The 26293-nt window shown below is 40.7% G+C and overlaps 1 protein-coding gene across 19 annotated transcripts in view; it reads left to right on the top strand.

Moving 5' to 3' along the window:
* The window catches only part of ptprfa (protein tyrosine phosphatase receptor type Fa), a 316842-nt gene that overhangs the window by 76602 nt on the left and 213947 nt on the right, over positions 1-26293 (top strand). For all 19 annotated transcript variants that reach the window (XM_058637876.1, XM_058637872.1, XM_058637888.1 and 16 more), the window contains one exon: positions 15003-15177. In XM_058637876.1, the coding sequence (XP_058493859.1) occupies positions 15084-15177 (94 nt within the window). In that variant the 5' untranslated portion in view covers positions 15003-15083. The remainder of the gene's footprint in view (positions 1-15002; positions 15178-26293) is intronic.

The following is a 26293-nucleotide window of genomic DNA, read 5'->3' as shown; positions in this document are numbered from 1 at the left end:
TTTTATTTGTTGACAAAAGTGTTAACATTTCCTCATAGTCTCGCTTTCGTCCGTGAAAAACTGTCGTCGCCGAACGTTTCCGTCATAGTTTTTGTCCACGAAATGTTCATCCATTTTACATCCTTGCATTTTTGTTTCAATTAATATTTTGAGGTTTTTTTCCTCTCCACTGTCGCCAAGCACTTGTCCTGTCGAGTCTCTTTATAATAATTGAAAGTTCTTGACCTTACTCGGAAAAGTGCCCTGAGGTAATGTATGTTATGAATTGGTGCTATTCAAATAAAATTTAATTGATATAGTATCTCGTCTGGTCGTGCCCCATTTTGCCTTAAACCTAAAAACCTCGGTATTTAATGAACCGAGGCAAATCAAATTATAGACACACGCTATGTGGACACCTGAATTCACGGGTTACAATCTTGGCCCCTTTATCTCCAATGGAGGACAATCATAAGACATTTTGGACAATGCTATGCTTCTTGAGGACTTTAAAGACACAGTTTGAGTTTGGTGTGGAAGAACTTGACTGGCCTGCACTGAGCTCTGACCTTTAACCCCATCCGGCACGTTTGGGACAGAGATTGTGAGTCAGACCTGAGCACAAATTCTCATAGAAACACTTTAAAATCTTGAGGAAAGTCTTCCAAAAAAGTCCATATTTTTGTATGTCAGAATAATCATAATTAGACATTTTCCATAAATCGTTAAACCCGACACTCGAGGCCTAAATCTGTTCTGATGAGAAGCTCTGGTTCAGAGTCAGGTTGTAATGACGCGCCTGCCTGCAGACACACTTTTGTTTGCAGGAGTTGGAGGCGTGAGGGAATGTGAATGCGTGTCCACGCTGCCTGGAGACACGGTGGAGGCGGCGGCGGCGTTCATATTTAACAGTATTTTTTTGAGGGCGGTGAGCGAGCAGCTGTGTTGTCAGGAAGTGTCGCCGCGAGAGCTCCAGTTTGTCTCGGGCCTTTGCTCTTTTATTTGATGCAGTGAAACTCAATACGGTGGCGTGTGAGCAGACACGAGCTCTCTGACCTGAGTGAGTGTGCGAGCTCTGTGCTCTGTGCTCACTGGGACGAAACAAAATGTTGACATTTCCAACTGATTTTCTGTCTGGATTCCAATCATTGAGATTTCAATGATTACAGAAAACAGCAATACAAATAAAACAGAGATTTTTTTTCTCCTCCCCCTTTCACTGCAGAATTGGTTGCTTCTCTGACTTGTAATTTGCTGTAATATACTGTATTGTCGCTGTCTAATTGCACCATAATTACAGAAAACTGTGTGCTGTAATTAAAAGGCCCTACCACAAAATGTAATCAGCAGCTTTGCTGCCAAGGGAACATTTTGATTTTTGCCTTTCCAGCAGTAATACCAGCCTCGCGTGTTGTCGGCACAGGCTTTCTTTTTGTTCCGTTTCATTTTTTAACGGCAGGTTTTCAGCTCCATCACAAACGAAGCTCATCTCGTGCGTTGGAGTAAGTCGTGGAGACGGCGACAAAGTCAGTGGCAGGGGTTGAGTTTCTTTTTGATTCTTTATTTTTAAAGTGTGCTCTTTAATGACAGGACTTTTGGAAAAAGGTGTTTACAGGCGTTGGTGTGTACAGTATTCTGAAAATACCTTGCTCTTTTTTTGTCACGTGTTGTTAAGCTGAGTCTGGAAATAGACTGTATTTTGGGTTAAACGCTGACAGTAACAGTCACAGAAAACTCCTCCCCCTCTGCTCCATCACAGTGACAGAATATAATTAACTTGGGAAGTGAAATGAATTGAGATAAAACCGTAAAATTATTACATTACCACCGTAAGTTTGTCCTTCTGTTGGCAACTTCCTGTCTCCAGTTTTTGACAGATCAATCAGAGTCTTTAGGTGATCACACAAGTATGTGTGTATATATACATATATATGTATATGCATATATATATGTGTGTGTATATATAAATATATATGTATGTGTATATATATAGTGTATACATATATAGTTCATACACATACTTTTGATCAGCTGATCAAAAGTTTAAGACTACAGCCTTTAAAAGCCTACATCTTCGCAAAAATGTGGATTCAGTGGCATTTCTTCTGAGAAATAAATTCTCAGATGGAATCAGAGTGGATGCAGTTTGTCCGTATTAGATTAAAAAACATACGTGTGAGATTTCAGCCAAGCTTCCGACACACAGTTCAATAGCAGACAAATAACCTCAGACGTGCAGCTTCTACTGCGTTGGTTTCCTCCCACAGTCCAGAAACATGCAGATTTGGGGGATTAGGCAAATCGGACACTCTGAATTGACTTACTGAAATTGACAATGATGTGGACGTGCCAGAACTTTCTCCAGCTCAATGCAGACAAGACTAAAGTGATTGTTTTTGGCCCCAAAAATTAAAGGTCAAAAGTCACCGAATCAAGCTGGATATCTTGGTGTAATTATTGACTCAGACCTGAATTTTAACAACCGCCTGAAAGCTATCACTTAGTCTGGCTCTTACCACCTGAAGAACACTGAGGATCAAGGTTTTTCTGTCTAAAGAAGACACAGAAAAACTTGTGCATGCTTTCATTTTCCGTAGACTAGGTTACTGTAATGGTAAAAATGCTCAGAGTCCTGACTAATACCAGGAAACTGGACAACATCACACCGGTCCTCAGATCACTGCACTGGCTTCCTGTGAGTCAAAGGATAGATGTCAAAATCTTACTCTTGGTCTACAAAGCACTGAATGGTCTTGGACCAAAATACATCCTGGACTTATTAGTTCCCTCCAGTATGAAGCAGATCAAGAACAGGTTTACTGTGTGTTCCCAGATGCAGAACCAAACAAAGTGAAGCAGCGTTCACTTATTCTGCTCCTCACCTGTGAAACAAACGTCCTGAACACCTGAGGTCAGCTCAATTAAATCAGGCCTGAAAACATTATTATTTACTGCAGCTTTTTCTTAAATTCTTAAAGAATCATCTTAGTTATCAATTCATTCTTGTCTTTAAGATGCACTTTTTTATTGGCAAAAGCGGTAGAGAATGAGTGAATGAATGATTGAATGAATGAATGAATGCATGAATGCAGCTTTCCGTCATGGTTTGAGTCACAGTTTCCTTCTTTGATTTTGTAAGCGCTGCAAGCTTCTTCTTCTTTTTTTTTTTAATGAATGAGACGCTATTTTTAAAAGAGTCCCATTGAGATGAAGAACCCGGCCGAGTCAGGTAGCAGCGCAGATAATAAAACGCCAAGGTGAAGACATGAAAGACCACATTAATTAATGGCTGCTGAGTCACTAAAGGAAGTGGTTGGTTATAAAGTGCACAGCTGTCACAACCAGAGACCATGATCATCTCCTGAGTCCTGGCTGTGTCTGCGGGTTCCACAACAACAGCACTTTTGTTAAAGTCTGAGGTGGCTTTGGTTAAATGAAGTTTTTTTTTATGTCTGGTGGAGACTTCATCGTAATCTGAGATATTTTACTGGAAAATCACTTAATCTGTGGGTGTTTCTTACTGAATGTGTTTGCAACATTCATGAGCAGCTGAGGCGCAGGAGAAAGTGCTTCCATTTTCTAGATCCTCCGGTTCTCGTGCGCTCAGTCTTTAGGCCAGATTGCTTCTGATGAGTGTTCCAGCTGTGTGTAAATGGGTCTGAATGATATGTGGTAGAAAATAGCACAGCATTTGCAGTAGAAGGGCTTTATGTATGAAAATATGAACGGAACAACGGTGAAACCAGCATGGTCTCCCGGGAAAATGTTGCTATTTCACTTTGTCTGCAAACCATGGAAAAAGTAGCATTTTTAATGTTTTGTTGAATTTCTTTCTTTCTTTCTTTTGTGTCATTAGCCATAAAGTCGTGTCAAGTATTTATAGACAAAAAAAAGTCGTCAGTGGTGGAGGAAGGTGTTCTGATTTACAGGGAGAATCTGTCAATAACTTATTTTATAACGTAACTGTATAACGTCTCTTTAGTAGAAGATGATGCCGATTTTGTAAATTGTGTTCGAAATACTCAAAAATGTCAACGCTAAAGTGTTATTGGAGGACATAAAGAGACTTCTTTCATGTAGAAAATCAAGGTCCATGAAGGTTCTGTGTATAGTTCCTTGCCAGTCTGTGGTTTAAAAATATCCCAAAAAGAGTACGTATAAGAAAATACAAGGAAAAACACAACGTGAAAGGGACATTATAGGACATTTTAGAACAGTGTTTCCCCTGTCCTGTCCATTATTTAGATGTTTCTCCTGCTCCAACACACCTGAGTGATTTCATCAACTTTCCATCAATAGTTTTTGAGATAATAACGTAGCTGCGGGAGAAGAACGGATCTCCGCTGATTGGTCAGATTTCATGACGGCGCTTTCTGAGATGTCACGCAGTTTTGGAACGGAACAAAAGTTACAGAGTATAGTTCTTTGCCCAGTAAAGTGTTAGAGGAAAATAAATGATAAATATTATGGCCGCAGGACACTGGTGTGATTCACTGATTCTTATGTCAGTGTGTCATATTTCAGGTGATTTACCGGCGAAATTGAATATTCTACCAATGTTTTCATGAGTGTATGTACACTTGAAAATATAAAACAACAGCTCTTCTGTTCCCTGTAGTTCCCTGACGCTCTTGGGAAAGGGAATAAAGAGCGGTTGAGTTATCTGTTTGTTACATTCTAGTCTCATTTTGTAAGTTGTAGGAAAACAAATGCAATTCTGCAACATTTGTGTCACACATATTTCTTCTTATTTCCCTCTAAACATTTTACTCATCACTTTGTTTTGCTCATGTTGGGATGTTCCCCGCCCATTTTCATATGCTGTTGGTGTCTCTCAGATGTTAGGGACTGCAGCGGGTTCTGGTTGACGGCTCTCTAGCCCTCAAGGAAAAGGGCTTTTAGAGGAACATCAATTATTCAACCACACCATCTCCCCCCCACCGAAACAGTCCTCACCCCCTTCCCCGAGAAACGCAGGAAATTGAGTGTGATAGTGAAAGATCTGAGTCCTTATCCAACCAGACGGTTTCAACAAAGACTGACAAGAGAACATGAAACAATCACGAGGACATATTAATCTGCAGAAACAGAAACAACACGGCAATGAAACTGTATCAGATACAGAGGAGAAGGAACGTGTAAGATGATTCCCACGAAAGTTTGCAGATGATTTCATTCAAAGTGTGGACAGAATCAGGCCTGTTCCTCATTCTTAATCCTCTCCTTTGGAACTGAGTTGGAAGGGTCAGCGATTAAAATCGAACCATGTGAAATTGGACAGAAATATAACACATGGTCAACTGTCTTCAGTGAAATGTTCATGGAACATCTCATCTCAACGACAAAACACGTGCCTTTATCAGCCCGTGGTTGCATCGCTCTTTTGTAAGGTTTTGCTTAAACTGACTTAACCCCCTTTTTCTTTTTTTTTTGCTTATTTTACCCATAAAATTGTCAGAAAATGTCCCGCGAGTAAGTGGTTTCGCTCAGTTTTCCAGAATCTCCAAATATCTTGCAGTTATTTAAATGAAGAAAAACAAATTTATTAAAGGGTTAGGGTTTGTTTTATTATTAAAGTTTTATTTAGGAACGTTCCAAATCTCTCTCATTGATTCTCCGGCTTCCTTCGACAGCGCGAGTGATATTACCGTAATAACCACACGTGGGCTTTGACGTGCAACTTCTCAGTTTTCAGAAAGCGTTGGAATTTTCCTAGAGCACAAACTGTCGCGCGGTGACGGCGATGCAAAGTGCGCTTGCACACAAACGTGTCATCTGCGTTACGCTCTGTGTCAAAGGGTTCACGATAGCACAGACCACATTTACAGTTAATCCTATCACATCTTTAATGCCGCGATCGAACAACACGATATTTTTGTCTTTGACGATGGTCACCATGTCAGATTATCAATCACAGTGGCAGAGATTCTTACCGCTTATGGACTTTGTCGCGGCAGTCCCGCAGGAGTACTGTGGTACCTAACAACATGTTTATGTCTGTATGTTACGCCGCATCAGAGCACTCTGTTAACGTCGTAGGAGATGTCAGACTAGGCAGCAAAATCTTAACAAGCTAGACTTCTCGTTGGGCTCTCATAGATCTTCTCCAATTCTTTTTATAACTGGGTCTTGATCACATTGGTTGAAAATCAGCCTGAATCTGTGCGGTCTGCTCCTGGCATAAGAGTTCATTTAAATATTTCATGGTCAATATTCTGTTTTTTAAACAGTGTATTTAACCCTTAGAACACAGAGCATTTTGGCTGCTTTTTTCCATGACTATGTTTAAAGCGTACAGTTTATACAGATGCCCTAAGAATGTACAATATAGAGTTTCTTATATCCTTTTTTTCAGCACAACATATAGACAATCCGATGAAAAATGTCCTTCATTTTCACAGGCTCTATAAACACACCTGAGCAAAAAGTACTCAAAATGTTTAAAATCTGATTGAATTTGTGAAATTTGGAAAATATGTCACACTCGGCTCGTTTTTATGAACAAAAAGACAATACAAAACGGTCTAATTTTGTGACTTCTGCACAACTATTACTACTTTATATCACGACTCAAAATGCGATATAAGATGAATCATAACTTTGACTCAACAACACATATAAGAAGACACAGATCCGCGTGAGCACTAAGGGTTAATGATCCATACAGTAGTTGTGTTTTACTTGCTTCCAATATCTTTAATTAAGACAACAGAGGAAACCAAGAAATACTAATGTGACTCGTAATGCAGCGTTTGAACCCACAATATTGACAAAGTATTGGCTGAAATACAAAGGATTATTGAGCCGTTTATGTCTGAAAAGAGATGATGGAAATATTTTTGTTCTGTATTCTTTTGTTTGTCCTTTAACTGTGAGACTTTACCATGACATCAGAGACGAACAGATGCACACATGGTTTTATTGTGAGTCATCATTTTTCAAGAGAGAAGAATTTGAACAGCTAAAAAAAGTATTTATTTAAAAAAAAAAGTATATATCACCCTTTTAAATTTTTTAACTATGTTTATGTGCATTGAAAAACGTGTGAGACACAAACTATGTATGATTAATGGGTGAGGAAAACGTTGTGTAACCAAGGAACTCCACTTTAATACATGGATTTGATTCATACGTTGCATTTAAATATTTATAGTGTCATAATGCTGCAGCATATTAAAATGGTAAAAAAATGCTGTGAGCCAGGAATGTATACCTTTTTGCTTGTGGTATAAATTGTCTCAGTGTTTGTGTGACATGTGCGCACACGTACAGTGTTTTTGGCTCGCGATCGCAGGCTCGGTGTCGGGTTATATCACATCTCGTGTGGCAGAAGTTGAATTAGATCTTTATCTTATTTATTTACAGGAAGAAGCTCATTTAAATTCTTTATTCTGTAATTTTATGAGGCTCAGTCATTGACGTGGAGGAATCTGACGTCTGTGTGATTCGTTCTGTGATTGTCAACGCGGCAACAGTTTGGACCTGGTTCAGAAGCTTCATACATTCCTGTATTCATTCATTGTTGTGTGTGTAACTGTGTGTAGCAACGGTGGTGGTGGTGGTGGTGGTGTCTCTGTCTGTCTGCAGCCCTCATCTCTAAAGACGGACAGTGGAGAAAGGCCTGAAAGCCTTTAATGGCACACAGGGGCAGAGGGATTTAGATCTCCACAGAGCTGCTGAATACTCTTTTATAGGTTGTAAGTGGAGCTCATCAGCAGTGCACAATGAAGCCATTAAGCAAACACCCTCTCTCCTCAGTCCCACTTTTTGTCTCTCCCCGATTGTCTGTCCCTCCTATTCTCTTCTCTCGGGTTCAGACTATCCATTGAATGGATACAGCGGTGGAATCAAGGCCGAGGTCGACAGGATTCTGTTGCTGATAATACGTCTGCTGGTCTGATCTGACAAAAGTGAAGTTTACTTCACAACTTTCAACAATGTGAACTCTAATAATCGCTCTTCTTTTAATACTGGGCATCAGCAAAGGAATCACAGGCACAGAAGTGCAGCCTTGAGGTGGACGCTTCCACTTCACATTCCACTCATGTTCAGCCAAGAACAGACAACTGAACTTATTATGTTTTAAAAGACATGAATACACTAAATGTAAGTGAAAGTGTCACAGATATAACTGTAAATTGGTCGCTGGTTGTGATTTAGGTTAAAAAGTGAACCCCTCATATAGAAGGTTTGGGTAACACTGACAGAGTCTGCTGGAGGTAGATTGGCAGTTTGCATCCTGGTTCGGGCCGGGTTCTCTGCACGTGTCCATGTTTTTCCTCCGGGTTCTCCAGTTCCTTTTGCAGTCCAAAAACACCTGTGCCAACCTGTCCAATGTGTACCCTCCCTTTTGCCCGATGTCAACTGGGATTGGGATCCCCCTAGTGGCTAAACACAACTTCTGTCCCACTTCCTGGACTTCACTTTTCTAACCAGGAGACTGGGTAATTTTTTTCATAGAGTCCATGGTAAAGAGTATTACATACAAATAGCTGTGTGTTGACAAACTGAAGCCTCACCACTTGACGCATGCTTCACTGCATATGGACTGCGATGGAGTTTCTGGAGTCAGAGATGAGTTAAGTTGAAAAGTTTTATTGGAAGCAGCTCAGATCTGAGGAGAACTGAGACGATGTAGTTAACAGTTGGGCGTCCTCTGTCAGTCTGCCTGTGAGTCGTAGAGTGAGGATGTTTAAAGGGTTTTGGAGGCCTTTCTCTGCTGATACATGGAGCTGACATAGTTGAGTTATCAGTCCTATGTTTGTGTCATGGTACGGTTGAGTTTGGAACGGTAAAGCCCGGGTTCCAGCTTGCGTTTTGACCAAGAACAAACAGGACCTTTTTTTTGGTACTATTCCTAATGGAAATGCAAAACCACAACACATACCAAACCGTTCCTTTCCACACGGCTTTGAAGCTGCTTCATTCTGTTTTTTACCATCATCTCAAATTCAAGTCTCTCATTCACCTTGTTTCTTTATTTGCCTTGTGTTTTTTTTTTTATTTCCCCTTTCGAGCTCTGGGACCCTTAAGACTGAACTGAACTGTTTATTGATGCAAAGAAACCCTCTATCTGTGCTGCTGATAGTGTGAGCCTTCATTATTAAGAGAGTAGAACAGGCATCCAGCAGCACTTCACGTGAAGTGTTGTGCATCTGCTAAAAGTGCCACTGCTGTCAGCGCGGAGGCAAATCCCAGAGCTTGTGTTAATTAGTGCTGATTCACATCCAGTGGATGGAAAAAGGCGGCAAATCATTAACAATTATTTATGGAAAACAATCGAATCATGCTGATTTTTTTTAAAAAGAGACTAAATTAAAAGTTTACCACATATTAAATTGTTATTTAAATTATCTAAGGTTGTTCTTTATTATTGGTTGATGACGTGTTGGACTAAATCAGTGGTTCTCAAACTTTTTATACCAAGGTCGACTCTAATTAGTGTTAATTCATTTGTTTTTTGTTATTGTTTCATTCTCACAGTGGCTGCTGTTCCTTTCATCACGCAGCTCCAAATTTTCCTGACGCTAGTAAAATTACATTAAAAGACAGATTAACACATACTTTACCGTACAATCTTATCTATCTATATCTCTCGTTGTGTGTGTGTGTGTGTGTGTGTGTGTGTATAGGAGCAGGCGAGAGAAAAGTAGGTCACAGCAACTGCACATGTTTTAATAATTACTCAGACGTCCACAGGGGGCAATAGAGGTTCCACACTGGAACTTTAAGAGCCGTTGTAAAAGTTTAAAGCCTTTTATTTATTTATTTTTTAACAGTTATCCCAACAATATCATAAATCATACTGATTTTGGTGATACGATAATCATGGCATGACATTTCAATTTCATAATCATCCAATTCCCACTATGTGTTGTGATGTGATGTATACTGTTAATTACAGAAACTCAATTTAATGTTGAATGAATACAATTCTATTACGCTATTATGGGCTGCTGTGTCTCATTAGGTAGAGCGGCATATTGTGTAGATATGTTATATGAATGGTGTAATCATAGTAGCTGTGTGTGCTGTAGGTCGTAGAGGATTTTTAAAGCACATACTAAGACGATCCAGTCAGGACACAGGACCACACACTTGTTGTTTAATCAAACCATTTCAGGGAGGAGATTCCAGGGATTCTTTTGGATCTCACAGAAACTTGCGTGATTTAAAGGCGACAAAGACCGGAAGCTCCAATTAAGGCTGCGTTTGTGTGTATCTGCGTCATTAACTCGTTTATGAAACCTGAGAAAATAGGGTTTTATTGTTTTCCTGGGCTCTGCGAAGCGGATCGGCACTACCTTAATTTGATGTTGTCATCAGTATACCTCACCACTCCTCTCACCACCGTAGCGCCTCCCGGTGCGGGCACTAGTCCGGGCACATCCGGTTGCATACATTCAACCGCAGAAGAAGAAGAACTACTCTCGTTGTAGCTGCTGAGATGCAGAGCATCCACCGTGCCAGAGGGGGAGCTGTGTATCTGAGAGCTGGCCTATCTATTACGTCACTTCCAGGTACCTGGCCAATCACAGGACAGTAGGAAAGCTCACGTTGGCTAGCCAATCACAACAGCGCGGCTGACGAGAGTGTCAGTGAGGAGATATTTTGATCGGCTCGTTTGCAGCGACTGGGAGGTTTTTAACCATGAAAACAAGTTAATATATGTAAGTAGACCTCCATAACTAACATATATGTGTGATACAAGCATTCGATGTCACCTTTAACGTGACTTTTGAAGACATGGAAGGTGCACTGTCGGCAGGAACAGTTTTTAGGAACGCCAAAAAACTGTGGATGAAGTCATGGCTGAGAAGACAGAATCAACTTGTCTTGAAGTTGAAGTCAAGTTACAGTTCTAAACAAGTTTGCAACATTTGTTTCCCGGTCCTGGCGACTTATAACGGAGGAATCAGCTACATAGGAGAAGTCTTGGCAAGAACTCCACTAGATAAGAACAGTGAACTGAAAGAGGGTTAGAGTGCTGAGGTGGATGCAAGTGCAGAAGGAGACAGGGACGCCCCCTGTTCTGGGGAGGGTGGAACGACCTACCGAGCGCTACGTAGCGACACATGAAAAGAGTCCGGGTTGTCTTGTGCGGGGTGTTGGCACCGTCACACGACAATCCTTGGACGAACGGAGTAGTCTAATCCCTCACACTAGAGGATAATTTGGCCAGATAATCTGTTCAAATCAGCCTCAAATCTGAAGACACCCATGACTGTGGGAAAGGTCCAGATTGGGACCCAAATCTGGGCCAATTGTCCCCTAGTGTGGGGCGGGGCTTAACTCTGCACTCTTGCCGTTCTCTGCCTCACTCACTGCAAAGCGAATATTGTTTCCAATGGTGGTTTGGAATTTAAAATCACTTAGCAGTGGAGCGATCATCCATCTCTCTCCGCTTCACCGCACCACGGTGAGTCGGTTGGTTTGTGCTCGCCCGTGCCCCACAGCTCCAAACGTTTGAGAAATAATAAAATGGTGTTTCATTCAGAGTGTTTGGCTGTGAGGCTTTCATGTTATTACCTCAGTTCCACAGCAAACACAGCGGCTTCTTCATTGTGTGTGAGTTCGGCGGCTGCTGCTGACGTCGTTTGAAATATTGGCCCTGCAACGTCTGACGCTTTTGTTCACTCGGCGGCAAAAAGGAAAACGACTCGTTAACAACTTTTTTTGGGGCTTGTGTGTGTGTGTGTGTGTTTGTGCTTCTGCTGAACAAACAGTTGCTTATTTACAGACTCTTCAGCTGCAGAACAGCATAATCATTCATGTAGAGTGGTGTTTGTGTCCACCTAATGAATGCCAGTTCAATATCCGCTTTCTTTTAGCTTTACCCTTTCTTTTAAGTCTCTACCAAACTCCGAGGGGAAATATCCTGCTATTTAGCTGCTGAATTATCCACTTACTTCACCAGCTGTGTGTGTGTATATATGTATATATATATATATATACCGTATATCTGTTTGTCTGCTGTAAAGATAAGGCCAGCTGCAGAACTCAGCAAGGGAAACATCAATTATTATTTTTAAAATGAAAGCTACGGGCTGATGTTTCTGTGCTAAATCAAAGTGTCGCGTACAAAAAGCACTGAGGGCCAAAAACTGGCATAATGTGATTTTAAGTTGAGTTATTATTAAGATAAGTATCACAGGGGTTGAACCACTTGAACAAAGCAGGACTGAAGAAGAAGAAGAAGAGGAGCAGACAGTCATCCGCATGTGCTGAATCCTGTGTAAATATCAGCGACATCTTAACAGATGAGGGTGAAATTGGTCACTTTTATGTAAGATGGTAACTACAAGCAGTGGATCAAAATCCCCTACAAGATATAATGTAATCTATACAATTCTTAATTAATTTGATTTAAAAAGTTATACCTGTATTTTTTACATCATAATTTTAGTGGATGAATGTGGAAACTTCTCTAACTGTGTGCCCCAGAACTCCAAAAGCCCCTGGACCCATCTGAACATCACTGGAGTGGAGTTGTTTGGAACTGGAACCCCCAACTTCTGATTGGAAAACGGCCACTTTTATCTGTGGAGCCAAATCTGGACACTGCAAAAAAACATAACTATAGGAAAATAAGTCAGTGTGAACCAAGTGTTTCTCATCTGGTGGGAGGAGCTTAGGACAAAAAGCTAAAATGTGATGCTGACAGACTGCCGGCAACTGATTGGTCAGAGAGCGTCGCCACTGGAAGAGTCCTGAGCGCGACGTCCCACACAAGAATCAAAACCAAACAACGCCGAGATCCATGAAAACATGAGTTCATCTCCAACATGGTGTATGGTGTATTCAGGCTATCGTGAGCCCAATCACGACCGTGCTCAGTCGTATTTCAGTTCAGTGACTGTGCTCCGCTCACGCAGGAAATACTGTACAATTCCACTGATTCTAATGATTCAGTGACACCCGAAATGACTGCTCTACAAGTCACTAGTTTGTGTGTTTGTGTCGCGTAGAAAACAAATATAATGGAAGAGAGTGATAACAGAGCAGTCAGTGTTTTTGAAGGTGCCGCATGTCACTTTCTGAGAATGATGACTCAGCGTCAGCAGCGTCAGCAGCAGCAGCAGCACCATTCATAAAGACAGAAAAGGAACCAGGACGTTTTCTGATCACTCTATGAAGCAGCGCTGCATCTTTCAGCGACTGTAGTTACCTTCTATTCTCTTCTGTGGATTGTGTCTAATATATGCGCCAGGCGTAAAGTAATTGTCACGGTGAAGTGACGGGGGGGGGGGTGTGTGGACGTGTGTTGTGATGTATGAGCGTGAAAGTGGCTGCGGTGCTGTCGGCAGACGCGGTGGAAGTCGAGCTCCTCGTCTGCTTCCTGTCACAACGCGCCTAATGACTTGTCAGAGACGCCGAGGAGTGTCCCCAAACTTTGTCTCAACCCTCCCCGTGACACTTTCTCTAATTGTTCAACTTTCTCTGTGAATTTTGGAAGTGGGTATAGAAACATCAGCTACAGCAGTGTTTCACAAAGACTGGCTCGAGACCCACAGATGTGTCGTGGGAGAGTCATTTGTTTGTCCCTGAACAAATTTGTACATGTTTTAAATAATGAAACTAACATGAAATTGAATTGAATTTAAGTTGAGTTGAGTTGCTGCAGAGCGGAAGTGTTTTAAGTGTAAAAAAGAAAACAACATTACATTTCCTCCCTATTACAACATTATTACCATACATTAAAAGTGTGAGGTCTGGGCTCCATCATATAGAAAACCACCATAACCACGTCAATGTGCGTCAGTTCTTATCTTAAAACAAAGCAGCGACAGCGGCGATGTTTGCCTGTGGGGAGCAGTGTTTGCGATAACTGCAGCAGATGGAGTGTTTTAATCTTCCCTGCAATATTGTATTTGGAGTAAATCCTTGTTGTGGCGTCTCTGCGGCCTGTGAGTGTAAAAGCCTGATTTATGCTCCATGGCGGGACAGCGTGTGTGTGTGTGTAGAGTGAAAGAAATGGGCGGACAGACAGAAGTGTTACTCAGCACACTGCGGGCGACCGGACCTTCAATAACGCTCGTCACAAACTCTCTGACGCTCTCACATTAAACCTGTCACAGTACGATAAAGAAGCCTTTTTAAAACATCCTTTCCTGATCTTTTTTTTGGTTTTAAAAGTGCTGTTGCTGCTTTTATTCTTATTCTTTTATGTATGAACAGTTTCCACGTTGTGCCATGATTATCATTAGCAATGGCACAACGTCACTTTTTCTTGTCTGATACTTCTATCTACAGATACTGCAATCAGTCCCATACACTCATTATTTTCAACAATGGAGCTGTGAAATAGGGGTGAATCACAGGGTACACCAAACATGGTCCATGATACCAATAATATTGCGATTCTTTGATAATCAATAGATACAAACAAAAAAAATCTAGATCAATGTTGCATCATAAATACATTCATGTGATATCGTTCCATATTGAAATATCTGTCATTGCAATATTGTGACGGAATATCGTGATGTATTTTTAACCCTTTAACACAAGAAGTGCTTTTTCCCATTTTTCCAGAATAACTTCCGATCTCGATATAGTTATTTACAATTTACTGCATTTTAAAAAGTGTTGAATTTGAAAACAGGCCACAAAATGGAAACTTATGCACAGTTGTTTTTCCATCTCTTTCCTCTCTGGTGATAAAGACACTAATTCTCCGGCTTCCTGAAGCAGTGCGAGTGAAATTACCGTAATAACCACACATTGGTTTGTGACGTGCAACTTCTCAGCTTTCAGAAACTGTTGGAATTTTCCTGACAGCACAAAATGTTGCGTAACTACGGTGATGCAAAGTGCACTTGTGCAAACGTGTCGTCTGTGATACGCTCTGTGTTAAGGGGGAATGCAAAGTATAAACGATCTATAAAATAATCGTTGCTGTAGATGTGAGACTGGGCTGCTGCTCTGCTGTTGAGCTGAAGAATGTGTTTTAAATCACTGTAAATCAATGAAGCGTAATAAACACTCCTGTCTTTAACACCCACTCTCTGATTGCATTGCAGGTGTCGCTCTATGATTGCGTGAGCTCGTTGCCAATCAGCAGCAGCGTGAGGACCAGTGGGGCGAGCGGCAGCAGTCACAGCATGGACGTCAGACTCAAACGCCTGTGGCCTCTCACCAGGGGAGCTCTTCATCTCCTGCTGCTGACCAGGCTGGTGCTGCCCTCACAATCAGAGAGTGAGTACTCGTGTCACCGCTGCGGCTTTGTTAAAGTGTTGTGTATGGGTGTCATGCTTTGGTTTATATGGCTGCCCATTAAAGGTGAGGAGGTGGCAGAGGGGTGGAAGCCTCGTGTGTGTGTGTGTGTGTGTGTGTGTGTGTGTGTGTGTGTCAGAGAGATAACCTTGTTCATGTTACATGACAACGTGTTTTTAGTTATGTGAATGCATGGCTGTTTATTCTGTAACGGGTGCATGAACTCTGATTAAACACCAAACTAAACCTTAGCCTTGGCCAACGAACACAGAGTCCAACTAAGACTTTGTCACAAAGCTGAAGCGTGAGGTGAAAAAGCGCCGCTTCTATGATTTTTTTTTTTAAGCAGATCAAACATTTCTCAGGAAGAGACCATACAGGAAGTGGCATCGCCATAAATAGGCTCCGACAGGAAGTGCTGTCATAATTCAAATATTAATTGTAATTCAAAACTATGCCGTTACCATTTGGGAACATAACTCAACATGGCCAAATAGTATATACAGTAGTATCGTCTATATAGACTGTATGATGCCATATATAGATAAAGAACCCAACAATCTTTAATTGATGACATTTATAGTTCGCTAAAAAAAACAAAAAGTACCTGTTCAGGTATCATTTGTCACTGATTTGAAAGTTATTGCAGCAAATAGAGTGTTAATAAAAACCGAATGAGGTTTATTGGCAGGTTAAGTTTACACAATACTAGGAATTTGCTCTGGTCAATGGTGCACATACATACGGAGAGAGAGAGAGATAAATAATAAAATAGAAAAGAGTTAGAAAAAGAGTTATTTACAACAGAATGAATATGAAACTGGACATAGTTTTCTGGTTGAAGCCTCACAGATTCACTTGACAGGAATCGCCTGCTGCCAGGTAATCACACTGGTGTCCTCGTATGTGACCTTCTCACTATTATTTACAAAATTTACACAATGTTCTATTGAATTAGAGCTAAAACTAGCTATTGAGTCCATTACCTCCTCAGGAAAATATTTACTGATGGTATAAATCAAGTTGTATTGATTTATAACATGCATAAAACATAAAACATGAACTGCAAGACTGTCAAAAACACCCCAACTCTAATGAGTGCATTGGCCGTCCAACCAACCAGCAAATTAATTATTGGATGTGCTTCTTAAGTTTATTTTGTTGTAAAATCTGCCTCTTTTTGCCCCTGTGTATGTGTATGTGTGTGTGTCTTCAAATTCAAGCACATCCTGTTTTGTATTGCATGAATACATGAATATATCTGTGTATCTATCACTGTACGCTGTTAAAGTCGAGCAAACTAGAAACAAAACACAGCGTTTGTTCTGAGTCTGCGAGGGCTGCTGTCAGTGGAGAGAAGATTGGCAGACATTTGTTAGATTGCAGTTTTGGATTTGATTGGAGGGCACATGTTAGTTTGTACACGTGTGTTTGATTATGGACCTATGTTTGATTGGAAGGCATGTTTTAGATGGATATTTGTGGTTTTTGCTGAATTGACACTGTATTTGTAATAATCTGGCCTGAGGAAATGGTTTATTTTACTGTTTCAGTCACAACTGTGTACATTCTCCTTGGCTGACATTTGTTACACATGAGCCAAACCCTTACCTATTCAAGACAGAAATGATTAAGTCAGCAGTCTTGACATTAGAGAGACAAAGCCATTATTGTTGCAAAGACAGAGGCTGACTTCATTAAAAGCAAAAGAAAATAATGGAAGCCATGGTTGGTTGTGGCTGTTCCATCCATCACTACACACAGTCTGTTTGTCTCTACATCCCATGATGTGAACAGGAAGAGCGACATGCTGCTCCTGTAATGAGCACTGACTCGGAGAGATAGGGTTCACGGCCGGGTTTGGAGACAAAAAAAAAAAAGGAGGACCAGACCCTGGCTAACACAATAATGACTCATGGATTCACCCAAGAGAATCTCATTGAATGAAGTCGGCAACATGGATTCTGGAGAGGGCACCGGGTGTAGAGGTGAGAGGTTGAGGAGGAACATTAAGAAAACAGAATCCCATATTAGATCAGTCAGACGGGGAAATGGATTTGACCTCGTACGCGGCCGACAGCAGTTACTTAACCGAGTCCGGCCCTGGGAAGACAAATTACAATTAAAATGAGAAACCACAATCAGCTGCGATGGAGGCAAAGAAATGTTCTACATGTGGATAATTCCAGATGATCTACAGAGGATTAGTGTGTGTGCTGTGTGCTGATAACAGCGGCCGAGGATAAGTCATCCGACGCCAGTGTAGATTCAGATGATGTGTCCTGTCACAATGTACATATTTTATTATCCCATTACAAACAATGAGTCATTCATAAAAGGTTTAAAAGAGTCAGTGCTCTCAAGCGTTACTAAGAGCATTACTGAGAGGCTGTAGATGATTCATAGAGATTCATAATCTCCATACTCCATACATTACTGTATAAAGTGCAGATTTAAAGGATATGTTTTACTAATTGACTGGATTGTATTGCAAGTTTGCTGTGTTTTAGGTAACAACAGAAAAAACAGTCATAGAAAAAGAAATAGAGCCAGAGAACCAAGGCAAAAAGGACCAGAACCAGGTAAAATCCAGTCAGAAGCAAAAATAGACCCTGAAACACAGAGGGAACAAAAGCCGAAGGTCACCAAAAGTGAACACACTTAGAGGGTGAACTTTGACCCTAGGCTTTTCACCTGATCTTCTAACAGATGTGAAGGTTGCTAAGAACTCTTACCGTGACATTTGTTCTAAAAGAAGGGCTTTTTTTTCTACCACCACTGTGATGTTTCATGCATGTGTCAAAGCATCATACCTAACCTCCATGCTAAGTTTCCAGAGTTTGTATGTGTCAACCCCCTCATAACTGACCGCAAACCACGGAATAATAATAACAATAATAATAATAATGATAATAATAATAATAATAATAATAATAATAATAATAATAATAATAACCTGAAGTAAAAACAATAGTTTCCTCAAACTGTGTGCCACCAGGAACACATTTGGCTTTCGTGCTTGGGCCCTAATAAATAAAAGGACTGGAACACATGCTTCGACAACAACCTCTCTCAGACAAAGTGCAGAACATCTTACACTGTTTCCAGCAGGTGAAAAAAAAGCAAGATTTAAAAGCAGACAGTCAGAGAGGTCTGTCTAATGTCGGGGCTGCAACTTTGAAAACCTGATCTCCTTCAGGCTTCAGCCTCGCTAAGACCACAAAGGTTCATGCAGCTGCTGTAAGTCAGAGAGGAAGAACATTGAGACTCTTTACACAAATAAAAGGAGTTTATTATCTATTCTTATTCTGGCCAAAATGCCTCAAGACTTCCAGTTGATACACAACGGGAGCAGTTGTCAGTAAGTCGGCCAGGCTCCGCCTCAAAGGTGGAGGGGTGGGGGTTTGCTGGGATCCTCAGAGGGCAGTGTTTCTGATCAACAGGTTCATTATCGGGGCCAGTAGTTTTATGGCTGCAATGAACACACTGTGTAATTTCCCTCTATAATTCAGCGGCGAGGAATTCATCTCAGGGCTGCGGCGTCAGCAGTAACCTTCCAGTGTGAGCCGTCTGCACTCGGGAGAAAATGGGGATCATTAATTTCCAAGTCTGAGTTGTGATTTTATAAAATCCTCACAGACACTATATTAAACCTTTCTGAACCCCTGACTGAAACAGGTTGTTTAAACGATCACACGCTCAGAATTCGTGATCAATCAAAAGTTGGAACACACAGGTTTGTGCATGTGTTGCCAAAGATCTGTCTCCGCTGTCCTGAAATCAACCCAGACATTTTTTTTTTTTCATCAGAGAGCATCGTCTGTGTCTGAACTGTCCTGTGATTGGTCAAAGTCTCCTGTCACAGGCCAGATTTCCCCCAAGGCTGTAAGTGGAGTCTATAAGAAGACACAGGAGTCAAGTTCTCTCCGTGTTTATTTGACTTGTGTGATGCAGAAAGGTAATAAAAGTTGGATTATTGATCCCTGAAGCCAAAAACATGTGATGACAACCAGACTGAGACATGGACACGCTCTACAGGGCGACGGTAGCTCAGTGGTAGTGCGAGTTGTCTTTCAACCTGACGGTTGTGGGTTCGATTGCCAGCTCCCCACTGTAGTCTACATGCCGACAATTAACCTGCTGGCAGCGTGTGAATGGGCAGCTTTGGGTTGTCATCCAGACTAGAAATATAAATACAGACCATTTAACAGTTGCTTTATCTCAAAAAGGATTTTTTTCTCCACTTTACCGCCCCCTACTGACCAGACTATAGACGCACACTGTCCCCCAGGTCATGTGAGTTTGAGACCCCTGCTGTTGACACAAGCATCATGGAGTAATACAACAAGGCAATAAAGCAATAGGTAAACATTCAGTGGTAATTAGCCTTTTGTCATTTGGCTTCCTCGTATTGAAGCTAATGGTGATTTTCCTGTTTGTGCGCTTCATCACACAAGTGTAACACACACACTCGTGTCGTGTGCTAATTCAGTTCAAGGAACAATCACCGGCGTGTGATGAGTGGAGATCGCCGCCTGTGCAAACACCGGGAATGTTAAACTGTAAATTGTGATTGAGTACAGTTCATCACACGGCGCCTGTGCACGTGTCAGAACAATGTAGCCGCACATCTGTCTGCGAGAGCTGTTCACATGTTAAATGAGCAGCTCTCCAGGGGGTCGTTATTCTCTGTGAGAGAGGCAGAGCTTTATTAGCTCTGCAGCTCATCCTCGCCTCATAATGATGCCGAGAAACAATTCTTCTCCACACATCTCTTGACTCTACTTGTCTACTCAGGAAAAAAAAAAAAAGAACTGAAGAAAAGAAATCAAGAGAGGATGTTTGATTGTTGTAGGAGATTTAATAAGCACACAATAATCCATGTTTTATTTGGGAAAGGTTTATTTATTGACCGCCTGTATTAAAAACACTGAAGTAAATATCAAACCTGTCAAGTTTTCAAAAAGCTTAAAAACGTCGGTGAACAACTTCAGTGTGTGTAGCAGCAGAGCAGGATATCATATCATGACTTATCGTGATAATGACGTATTGTGCCTTTTTATATCGTGATAATATCATATAGTGTCTTAAATGTCGCAATAATATCGTATTGTAACTTTAATATCGTGAAAATATTGTATCCTGACGTAAATATCGTGATAATATCGTATCCTGACGTAAATATCGTGATAATATCGTATCCTGACATAAATATCATGATAATATCATATCCTGACATAAATATCGTGATAATATCATATCCTGACGTAAATATCATGATAATATTGTATTCTGATGTAAATATCGTGATAATATTGTATCGTGACTTAAATATCGTGATAATATCATATCCTGATGTAAATATCGTGATAATATCGTATCCTGATGTAAATATCGTGATAATATCGTATCCTGATGTAAATATCATGATAATATTGTATTCTGATGTAAATATCGTGATAATATTGTATCCTGATGTAAATATCATGATAATATCGTATCCTGATGTAAATATCGTGATAATATCGTATCCTGATGTAAATATCATGATAATATCGTATTCTGATGTAAATATCGTGATAATATTGTATCGTGACTTAAATATCATGATAATATCGTATCCTGATGTAAATATTGTGATAATATCGTATCCTGATGTAAATATCGTGATAATATCGTATTGTGACTTAAATATCGTGATAATATCATATTGTGACTTAAATATCGTGATAATATCATATCATGGTGTTTCTGGCGATTTCCACCCGTGCTGTTTTCTGTCATCTTGCTTTACTAGCACAATGTTCCTGTTGGCTCCGTCTGTCTTGACATAGAATTAATCACTTCCTGTGTGCAGCGCAGGAATGTCAGCGGGTGACATGACACGACATAAACGCCACTATTTTGAGAAACAGTCGTGTGAACTCTTTTTATAATATTGTAAACGTAAAGGCCATAAGACTGATTATTTTAATCATCCATTAATCTGTAGATGTTTTTCTTGATTAATCTTCTTGATTGTTTGGTCTGTAAAATGTCAGGACATGTTTTTCAGTGTTTCCCAAACCTAAAAAATTATGATGTTTTTTGTCCACAAACCAAAATGAATTAGTTTTAATGATTTCTTTGTTTTATGGAGCAAAGAAACCAGACTTCTCCCCAAAACCTTATTTCATGACTGTTTATGAATGGGAACACTTTTTTTGTTAAAGTTCTTACAAGAGCTGCAACAAGTAATGGGTTTTTAAATTGACGACTAAATGAATCATCGACTGTTTTGACAAGCTCTCAGTTTTCTCAGCTTCTTCAATATGAATAGTTCTGGTTTCTTGGCACCAACATAACAAATTTAATCATTGAAAGTGATTTGTTTTGGTTTGTGTACATTTGAGAACATCATCTTAGTAACGTCTAAGTCGACATCCACAAGATGCACATTTTAAATTAAATGATAGTGTTCTTCTCTTTAGCCTGAAGTGCGGGGACTGCACTATAGTTATGTTTGACAGCGGGAAACAAAACTACACATACAGACGCTGCACTTCAAATGGATCCACGCACAGTCACCAGACTGCTGCTGCTTACATGGCCAACAGGAGCTGTTCCTGTGCTTCAGGCCAACAAACAGCCCAGAACTCATAAATCCACAGCCAGGTACTTATTAAAAACTCTGCACAGCATCGAGATGACACCTGAGCCCAAGACAACCATGACATTTTTTGCTAGATCAGAACCGTATAACAAATCACCATCAACTGCTTTCATCTTTACAACATTATTGCAAGGATGCAAAAAAAACAAAAACCCAACATTCACCTTCCAATAATTTAGACCCGGGGGGGATTTTTTAATTTTTTTTTTCACTCATCAGCCACGTTTATGTGTCTGTGTGATGAGTGAATTATATCAAGGAATACATAAAATATGAAATTGAATTTTTATCCTTGTTTGGCCCTGATGTCGTGACACGAGCCAAAGACGGGAAATAAACGTGAATGAATGAATAAATAAATAAATAACTCCTGTTTATGAACAGGTACTGTCCTCGTAAAATTTTTTTTACTGTATCATGTTTTTATAAATAGACGTTTGTAAAAAAAAAAGATGCAAGGTACACATTTCTAATCTTTAGTATTTTTTAAACCCGCAACACAAATGGTCTTTTCATTCAACTCTATAAAAACATGATATGACTCGTGTTATAAATACAAAACACTATAAGATATTTTGGATTGTCAATGATCTGTCAAGTCCTTTGAGCTCTGTTGTGAAATCTGTAACTGGAGTTTTTTAGACCCTTCTCTGTTCAGTAGTGTTATAGTCAAGACCACCTAAACCGAGACCAAGTCGAGACCATGACTACAGTGTATCGAAACCAAGACAAGGCCAAGACTTTGACGGGTCGAGACTGAGACCAAGACCAAGACTTTGACGGGTCGAGACCGAGACAAGACCAAGACCGAGGCAGTAAAAGTTGGACGTGGTCCCAGCCGTCTCCGTTAGCGTCGCTTTCCTTCCTTTTCACCCACAGTTTTTACAGTTACAAAGTTCATTGTGTCTGTGGTGTCCCACGTCACAATTGAAAATAAATCCTAAATCTTTGTTGTGTCTTTGCTGGGAGACAGCAAATCACATGTGTAGCTCTTAATGTATAGAGATCAGTGAAAGTACCGGACAGTGGCAGCAATGGCGATAAACTGGATTATATTAACATTGTAACACACACTCATTTTCATTCAGATTACACCAACAAGTGGGCTGGTGTTTAGTGGCCTGTGGTGATTACTGACACATTAAAGGTTCATGAAGCGGGAATTTTAAACGGTTATTGATCAATTATTCTTTGAATCTTTGAATGTGGCTTCATGGAGTTCCTGAACTTCACTGAGGATCTGTTGCTTTGCTTTTCTCTTTGTTGTAGCAGCAAGATTGGTCAGCCAATCAAAACATTGTTCATGCATAACCTCAAATATATTGACAGTATCTCCCGTCCATTCTTCTTTGACCCACAACTCCTTCACTAACCCCCTCTTCCCTTTCCTGTTAAAAGGGTCTATTTTCTCTGCACTGTTGCCTCGTGCTTGATATTTGTGTTCCTGTTGGGTTTCTCTGTAATAATCGTAAGGTCATGACCTCACAATATGAGGTGCCCTGAGATAATGTAGACACAGAAAAGTAGTATTATTGTCTGAAAGTTAGAGCCAATCAAATCGCAATTGTGTGTCTTGCTCCAAAACTACTACTGGACCAAATGGTCCCACATTTGTTCTCTTCATTGCCGACTTTTAATTTAATTGAATTGAATTGAATTGAATTCAATTCAATTCAATTCAATTTTATCTTAATAGCGCCGAATCACAACATACATTATGTCAAGTCTCTGTACATAGACAACATCATGGAGAGCAGAGAAACCAAACAATTCACACAATGAGCAAACACTAGGCATCAGTGGAGGGAAAAAACCTCTGACAGAACCAGACTCAAAGATGTGCAGCCGTCTGCCAAGACAGGTTGGGGTGAAAGGAAAAATGGGGGACAGAAAGGAGGGAGAGAAAGGACAAAAGGGAGGTGAGGTAGAGACAGAAGAAAAAGACCAGGAGCAGATGTACAGTATGTTATAGTTTTAGACAAAGACAGTTCTAAGTCAGGATGACGTGTTTATAGGACTACAATGTGAGACAAAGTTCATCCAACCTTCTTTTTGAGCAACATTGCAGTCATATCCGTGACCGACACTGCCCTGATAACTTCCCTCAAAGCAGTGTGTAGGTGTGAGTCCACCGTAAGGGACAGGTGGAGTAATATTTGCAGGGTTCCACATGTGGCTACACGCCTGTGCTTCCTGTTCATACTTTAATGAGGTTTCGGCATCAGACTCACATTTCATACGTACGTATTTGATCTCACATTCTATTCCAGTAATGGCCAATTCTCACCAGGGGTTTTCCTCTCCTCTCTTTAGTACGTCCTTGTACTCTTTGAGCGCTCATTTGTACATATGTGTGTGTGTGTGTGTGTGTGTGTGTGTGTGTGTGTGTGTGTGTGTGTGTGTGTATGTAGCAGCCAATTTCCTCATGTGACCTCAAGCGTGTTTCCATGGCGACCACTTTGTTTGTTGACTCTTTTTTGACTGAGTCTGAGAGACAACATGTACGGCTGGACTCGCTCCCTGTAGCACAACACTTTCCAGGACTCAAACTGGGGGTGTGCTCATGGTCCTCCAAGTCCATGGAAGGAACCTCTGTGCACATACAGATGTGAAAACCTTAAAAGAGCAGAAAGTTAGATAGAGAGACTCTTCACTGTCAGTCCGAGGAAATGTAATCCATTTACTTTTCTAACAACTGGTGGTAACATGTACTTAAGTGCTCAAGGTGCTCAAGGCCACGAGGTTAAGTATTATCAGCGTGGTTCCTGAGACACTTAGCGTGTAATGAAAGCCCGGTGATTCTCCAGTGAACTGTGTCTGTGAAAGAGAGCTGACATTGATTTTTACTGATCATAATCTTAAAAACCTTCGTCCTTGGTTTTAAAGCTGTACTTGTTTTGAGCTGGTTTTTTAACGTGAGACGTATACACGTATGATGAATGCAGCAGGTGCATTCATCACAGCAGGAGGAGGAGAAGAAAACTGAACATAAAGCTGGTGTCATATATATGGTGAAGACATCCAGATGTTTCACTGTCACGAACAACAGAGAATCAATTTGATGTCAAGTAACTCATCAAAAGTCTTGCCAATAAATCTTTCATCTGTTGGATCAATGTATCACGCTTTAAAAATACAATCGGTATGTGATTGTCAAAGTTTGCTGGAAGATAATTGGAGTCAGTGGCAGAGAGAGACTTTTGCTGCCTTTGGCGAAAAACAGGTAATAAAGAAGGCAAGAATATTATCAACCAGTCTAATCATGTTTTTTTTGCCTTTTGAGTTCATGGTGATGCCTTTAGGCTGCCGAGATCATGTGTCGTCAAGATCCACCAATAGATATCCAATAAAATCTTCATTCCTCCTGCTATCACGTTACTAAACTCTGATTGTGGTCATAAAAAAATGACATTTTTAATGATCGTGCACTCAAAGGACAGACGACACGATTGTCTGTTTGTCTTATTTTAGTCGTTGGATTTCTTCCTTATCTGTCTTAACCTCCTTTCCAGCAAGTGGTACAGTTTGGTTTAATTTGGTTCTTGATGCATGTATTTGTGTTACAATTGTAAAAGGTTGAGAAAGTCCATAGTAAAGAACACTGGAGTCCACTGATTGGTCGACAGAGAAAAGAACCACGAAACACAAAGCTCGTCAAACACGTGAACGAACATGGACCGTTGGATGTCCTCCGTTGTTACCCTTTGTTTATCGTGTCGTGCTCTTCTTCTTCTCTGTGGAAATGAGGTATGACGGCTGTGTACGCAGCGCATGCAGCTGTCAACATCTGGCCCAAACACCGTACAGTGGAAAAGCGTGCCAGCTGAGGGAGAACCGTTTAAACCTGCTCCGTGGTGGATACAGGGCCTCACTGTTCTTCGTCGACCTCTGATTGCGGATCTGCGCCTTTGACGTGAAACCTATTGATTGTTGTTTGTGTGATTGTAGCTGGGAATGACCTGCAAATCTGAAAACGTCCAGCCAACAATCACTCACTGTAAATTATCTGGAGCTTCTTGAGATTTCACTCATTTCTGTAAAACTTGTGCAGGTCTGAGAGCAGCAGTTTTTATTTTATTTTTTATTTTACTGTAGCACCTGAGAGTCAATACTGCAACTTCACGACACAAACATTTATATTCAAGCCCTCAAAAATGTTGTCATCCAGCCAAGGCTCACTTTATATCGACCATGCTCTATAACCTTCCCTCGCCTGTCTTTGGACTTGCTGTTTCCTAGGGCCACGTCCACATAATGACCGGCAGAATAGAATCCGTTATTCCCCATTTCTTTCCTGCTTTCATGTGGTGTGAGGGCACCGCTACCACACTTGTGTGGGAGGCAATTTTGCGGGTCGTGAACAAGGAGAGCCGTAGAAAACAATGTATTATTTAGTGTGGCAGCGTGGAGCTCTCCAAACGGATGTAAAGATTACTGACTCAGCTC

This window comes from Solea solea, chromosome 9 (assembly GCF_958295425.1).
Source record: "Solea solea chromosome 9, fSolSol10.1, whole genome shotgun sequence".
NCBI lineage: Eukaryota > Metazoa > Chordata > Actinopteri > Pleuronectiformes > Soleidae > Solea > Solea solea.
The sequence above is the reverse complement of the archived record's forward strand: the minus strand, read 5'-3'. Positions and strand labels throughout refer to the sequence as shown.